Consider the following 6584-nt stretch of genomic DNA (forward strand, 5'->3'; position numbering starts at 1 on the left):
TACATTCCTAAGTGACTACCTATCTACAGCCTCTTTGCACTATTCACTCTAGCTGGTGCTAAATATTCCACTCCTAGGCTGGCAATAAAGGCACGTATCTCTGTAGAAACCTGCAGCTTGCTAAAACATGTTTGCAGGTGGCACATAAATATCTACTTCCCAAAGCCTCTTAACAAGAACATACATGCTCAATAATTACACACAATGTAATTTAATTACACACAATGTAATTTAAGAAAATATTGCACACTGGCAAAATAGAAAGAAGAGTGCTGAATTTCCCTTTCTTACCTGATGGTTTGCGGGGAGCCTAGCACAGAGTACCAAGTGCTGAACATGTAACCTTGTGGATGATGCTAGAACTGCTTTCTGCGCATGACCTCTGGTCTCTGCCACGGTAATGTCAATGGCAAGACTAGTTGTCTTAGCAGCCGTCATTTATTGCACCTGGTGTTTCTGTAAATAATCTTACAATACAGCTGGTCAAAGTCAATGTAGATATCTCTGTCTCTAGAAAATCTTGTCCCTTGGGAGTCCCAGCAGCACGGGGGGAGCGTCCTACTAAAGTCTGTGTGGGCTTATGAGAGATGCCAGACTGCTCCAGTCACTTCCATCTGCTGACAAAGAGGCATCACTGGGGTCAAAAAACTGCTCCATGTTGAGAGAGTGGGAGACGTCATCTTCTGTCTCTTCATCCCAGGGATGCTGCAGGAGGGAAGTGGCCGTCCAGGTTTCAAAGTCCAGGTTGTTCTGGTTGGATTCGGTGAGGACCTGCCCCTGCCCCTGGGGACAGTCCATGTGCTGCCCGTCTCCTGTCAAGTCCAGGTTGCCTGTTGTGGGTTGTTTGCAGGCGTGAGCTCCAGATCCTCAAAATGGAGACTTCTCCCTTCAGGCTGGAGAATTCTCCCGTCAGGCTGGTGTCAAAGATGGCTTCCCAGTCCAAGTGCCCTTCCAGTGATCCCAGCTCAGTCTGCTCATCCTGGCTCAGCAAGGCAGGGTTGGAAAGCTGAGGCTCCTTAGCCATCTGCTTGAGCGAGGCCTGCTTGCGCTTGTGCCCTGCTGGATTGGAGTTCAGGTTGCCGGTGACTTCTTCAGACTCTTCCAGCAGCTGCCACAACTCCACATTAATGTTGAGGATGTTATTGGAGGTGGAAGCCGAAGCAGCTGGGCTGGTGACGCACTCTGCTTCTTGCTGGGCTCTTTTGGTGAAGGCCGGGTGGATCTGCACTGGGGTCATTCTCCTCTTTTTGGAGACACAGTTCTTGAGCCGGTTGGTGTATTGGGGGTCAAGCTTCCAAAACCCACCTTTCCCTGGCTTGCCCTTCTCCCGAGGCACCCTGATGAAGCACTTGTTCAAGGAGAGGTTGTTCCGGATGGAATTCTGGACCCAAAAGGGAAAAAAAAAACAGGTTGAATGCTTGTCTGCTGCTGCAGCCACTACCTGTGTGGAGAGGCTGATTTATACAGTCCCAAGACTCTCCCCAGCCCTGCAAGAGGCCATGAAGAGCCTTGTGAAGACACTAGATGGTGAAGAAGCTAGAGACCGCTTCGCCGGCAGCACTAGCAGGGCTGCAGCAACTCTTTTTTCAAGGGCTCTACAAAGTGTTGGTTAATGTTTATAGGCATATTAAGTTATTTGAGAAGGAGCATATATCTTCCCACAAATGCAGGGGAGGAATGGAGGGGCAGAGACTGTCAGAGTTCACAAAGACATGTTAACCCTTTATCAAACTCTGTCACTTTGAGCCCAGAAAAGCATAAGAAACTGATCCCACAGTCTTTGCTCCTTCAGCACCATTTGGATAAGCAGAATGATGGAAAATATCACTGAATCAATATTCCAGAAGAGTAAAGACTATGAAAAACTAATTCTTATCACTATTTCTACAGGTATGGGGAGTTTAGATCAAATAGTTTTAAACATGAGCCTGTACTGCTTTGGAATTTCTGTAAGACTAGTTCGATAATAGAATTACAATTAAAAAAGCCTTAAAAATAGTGAGAACTAATAGCGCAAAGTGAACTTCACATTAGTCAGTTCACACAGGTCTTTCTTTAAAGCAAGTTATCAACACCTTGTTTTTAATCACATTGAAAAGGGAGATAGCACCTGGAGTTTTCTGGCACCCCAGATGGGACAGCTGCGAAGCCTGGCCCAGACCGTCTTGCCGGATGCTGGTGGGGAGAAGCTGCTCCCCAGATTCCAGTGCGAACCTACCTATTGTTCAGAGTCTCCATGAGTAATGTCCTCATCCAGAGCAGGTAAGCGACTCAAAGGTGCAACACATGATAAAGAGACATTGCATGGAGTATGGTAACAATAGGTGAAAGTGTTTTATAAGCTTTGTGCACATTTGGACAGTGATGACTTGAGTGCATGAAAGCGTGGTTGGTAGAGAATGTTGTTTTCAAGTAACAATATGGGAGCAGGACAAGGGCCAGGACAATGTGTGGAGGTTTCCCCTTGCTCCCCATTAGGATGCATCCTGAAAACACTGGAATAAGTTTGGTGGAGGTCCCCTTATAAGGGGAAAATTAAAGGAATAGTACACCCAGTGACGGCCAAAGTATAAATTGGAGGATGAGGAAAAATGGCCAGAGATGGGGACTTTGAAAAAAACACAGTTTTGTAACTCATGTTTTGCAGAAGGCTGGATAAATGGGATGAAATCCCATAGGTGGATTTGTTCCTTACTGTAAGAAACGATCATGAAACAAGAAAAAAATGTAAACTGTTGGTATCAGATTCAAATTTATTAATAACAATGGAGGATAGAAAGGAATTGCCTTGATGTCGCTCTGCTTGTCGTATTGGAAAAAAATATTTGAAAACGGAGGATAAAAAAGATGATGTGCAGTTGTTGGTTTCCCTAGGCAAAGATCAGGATAGCATTGTTGAAAGCAAGGAAAAGGGGAACTGAAGTATTTAACCCCACTGCAGGCAGAACTCAGGTGCAACAGAATCCTGTGATTCAGGCTCCACACTGCGCCAGGCAGTAGGATCAGATGGAACACCTGTATATGTGAAAGCTCCTTCTTCAACCTCAGATTTAATGAACTGGAAGGAGTCTGATGGGTCATATTGAGAAAATCTGGAGAAAATGTATGATAGTTGCAAACCATAATCCAGATTGGAATGATGTGCAGGTGTTGCTAAACATTTTGGTTCTGCCTGAGGGAGAGAGAACAGTGCTGGAAAAAGCTCAGGAGGAGACTGAGAGGCTGAGGGACTGTTGTGAGAGTGTCAATCTGAATATAATACTCTGATTTTGCCTGTTAAACAGCCACATTCACAGGAATACCATTTAGTAAAAGATCTGAGAGCTATTAATTAAATAGTGACTGATATACATCCAGAGGCACCCAACGCTTACACTTTGTTAACAACGATAGTTGATTCAGATGTTTAATGGACTTAAAAGATGCCTTCTTCTGCATTCCACTGGAAGAACTTAGTCAGAAACTGTTTGCCTTTGAATGGGAAAGCCCTCCAGTAGGGCGCAAAATGCAGCTGTGCTGGACAGTACTTCCTCAAGGATTCAAGAACAGTCCTACAACCTTTGGTAATGTACTGGCAAAAGAAGCAGAGCAATGGCAACATAAGAAGACTACAACTACCTTGTTACAATATGTAGATGGTATCTTGTTGGGGGCAGACACGCCTGAAGAATGTAAAGAGACAACTGTCAGTCTACTGAACTTTCCGGGGTTAGCAGCATCCAGAGTGTCACAAACGAAAGCAGAAATTATGCAGAAAAATGTGATTTATCTTGAATTTGAGATATCCCAAGGAGAAAGAAAACTAGGAGTTGAAAGAAAGGAGGCAATTTGTCAAATCACTGCCCCCAAATCGAAAAGAGAACTCAGGTGATTTCTAGGGATGGGCAGATGGTGTCATCTGTGGATACCTAATTTTGGATGGATGGCCAAACCTTTGTATGAAGCTGTCAAAGGATCAGGAGAGTTACTGGAATGGACTCCAGAATGCCCAAAAAGATTTGATGGAATAAAAATTACTGTCATGAGTGCTCCTGCCTTAGGTCTCCCAAATTTAACAAAACCTTTTAAACTTTACGTGCATGAGAGAGGACATCAGGAACTGGGAGTGCTTGTACAAATGTTGGGGGATTGGAGAAAACCACTAGCTTACTTTTCAAAACAGTTGGACAAGGTAGGCTCTGGATGGCCAGGATGTCTGAGAGCAGTGGCAGCTGCTGTATTGTTCATATAAGAGGCACGAAAATTGACAGAAAATTACTGTTTATGTGCCACATACTGTTGCAGCAGTACTGGACAGAAAGGACACCACTGGTTATCCCTGAGCAGGATGGTGCTATTAATACCAAGCAGTACTGCTGCAGCAAGAGGATATAGCAATGAAAGTATCCAGTGCATCGTTGTTACCTTTGCATAAGAAAGAAGAATTGGCACGATTGTTTACAGACTATTGAACAGGTATACTCCAGTCATTCAGACCTGAAGCATACTCCTTTACAGAATCCCAGCTGGGAGCTGTTTACTGATGGAAGCAGCTCCATTGTGAAAGGAGAACGGAAGGTTGGATATGCCGTTGTCACCCTAAAAGAAGAAATAGAGACACAAGCACTGCCAGTAAGCACATCCTATCAGAAAGCTGAATTAATTGCTTTTAAACACAAGCTCTGGAATTATCAGAAGGAAAGTGGGCTAATGTCTATACTGACTCGAAATACAAGCTCATGGTGCAATTTAGAGAAAGTGGGTTGTTATCTTTGCAGGGGAATCCTATAAAATGCAGTGAAGAAATTATGAAATTACTTGAGGCCATTAATAAACCTAAAGAAAGAGCAGTGATACACTGCAAAGCACATTGATCCGGACAAACTGATGTGATTATAGGAAATAGAAAAGCAGATGAGGCTGCAAAAAGAATTGCTTTTTTTAAAGAACTTTAAAAATCAACGCCCCTAAATAGACAGAAAAAAGAAAACAAGTTGGCCGAACCATTAAAATGCATAAACACTGCCAAAGGATGGTGAGTAACCCCGGCTGGACAATGTGTGGTAACTCCACAAATAATGAGGGAGTTAATGGAGAGAACCCGTAAGAGTACACATAAGCTGTAAAGGCATATGCTGTAGGAATCAATATGATTGCCAAAAGTGTTACACAACGATGTGAAATTTGTATCAAAAATAATCCTAAAATGCAAAGGAGATCCCCTCCCAGAGAGGTGAAGAGATTTTATGCCTGGGGAATGCTGGCAAACTGATTTTTCCAAAATACCTAATTGAAATGGATATACGTATTTGTTGGTAACTGTTGATGCTTTTTCAGGATGGCCTGAAGCTTTCTCATGTGGCAACAATAAAGCAAGAAATTCAACTGACGTTTAGGGTAACAGAAGGATTCTCTTCAGATTGTTGCAGAAATAGTTCAAGAAGTGTCAAGATTTTTACAGATTAGGGGGGATTTGCACACTCCATGCAGGCTGCAGTCTAGCGGAAAAGTGGAGAGGATGAATCAGACAACAAAGAGGCAGACTGGAAAATTGTGTCAGGGAACCCAGATGAAGTGGACATAGGTTTTGCCTCTACCATTATTAAGAATTAGAATAACTCCTAGAGTTAGAGAAGGAGTTCTACCATTTGAAATTTTGTGTGGGAAACATTACACTGCAAATTTAACAAGGAAGGAAACCCAAATGCATCTTAAATGTGATGAGATTTTGAGTGATTACCTCTTGTCTTTGGCAAGAGTTCTCACCTCTCTCCTGTGCGAGGAGGCACTACAGACATGGCCGTGGGGCTCCGGAGGCCCATGGCCGTGCCCCCCAGCAGGTGGGTGTCACCCAGAGTGGGGCAGGTGGGACAGGGAGAGGCACCAGGAGAAGGGGGAGAAAGCAGCACCCAGAGATGGGGTCAGAGAAATAGCAATTTATTGTCTTTTCCTTGAAAAAAGACATGCTGCAGCCCTGCTAGTGCTGCCGGTGGGGCGGCCTCTTGCAGGGCTGTGGAGAGTCCTGGGGGCCGGGGGCCCTCCTCTTCGGGGGACGCCGGGACCCCCCAGTTGAGCGGTCCCTGCCGTGGTTGGGGGAGGAGGGGCTGTGGCTGCAGCCCTGGGCAGAGAGATCTGCCACCGCCGCCTGCCCCAACTCCTCCTGGGGCTGCTCCTGCTGTGCCGGAACAGGAGCAGATGGAGGGTGGCTGGGACCCCCGTGGAGGGCAGCTTCCAAGGTGCTGGCTTCCTCCTCCCCTTCAGAGCTTTCAGGGATACTGGAGGAGTTTGGGCTGGAGTCAGGAGACACCTCCCGGGAGGTGGTGGGGCTGGGGCTGGATGCGGGGCTGTTGTGCTCCCTCCTGGCAGCGTAGGAGATCAGCATCCTCCAGGCCTTATGGCTGCACTGGCGCACGATGACATCGATGAGGCCGTGCACCAGCAGTGCCGTGTGTTCCTGGAGGCTGTGCTGCAGCAGCTGGACAATGGGCTCTTCATCCAGACCACAGATACACAGGGCGTGCAGGACCAGCTTTTCTGTTGTCACTGCCAGCCACCACTGTTCCTCATAGATTCTCTCCAGCTCCTGGCGCAGCCAGGGCAGTGCA

At 45.9% G+C, this 6584-nt stretch overlaps 1 protein-coding gene across 1 annotated transcript; it reads right to left on the reverse strand.

Moving 5' to 3' along the window:
- Positions 1 to 561: 561 nt before the first annotated feature.
- Positions 562 to 1501, reverse strand: LOC141918749 (forkhead box protein J1-B-like). Its single transcript, XM_074813614.1, is given in 4 exon segments — positions 562 to 845; positions 848 to 872; positions 875 to 1381; positions 1466 to 1501. Coding segments are annotated over 4 exon segments (852 nt in total).
- Between the last annotated feature and the right edge of the window lie 5083 nt (positions 1502 to 6584).

Source organism: Strix aluco, chromosome Z (assembly GCF_031877795.1).
Source record: "Strix aluco isolate bStrAlu1 chromosome Z, bStrAlu1.hap1, whole genome shotgun sequence".
NCBI lineage: Eukaryota > Metazoa > Chordata > Aves > Strigiformes > Strigidae > Strix > Strix aluco.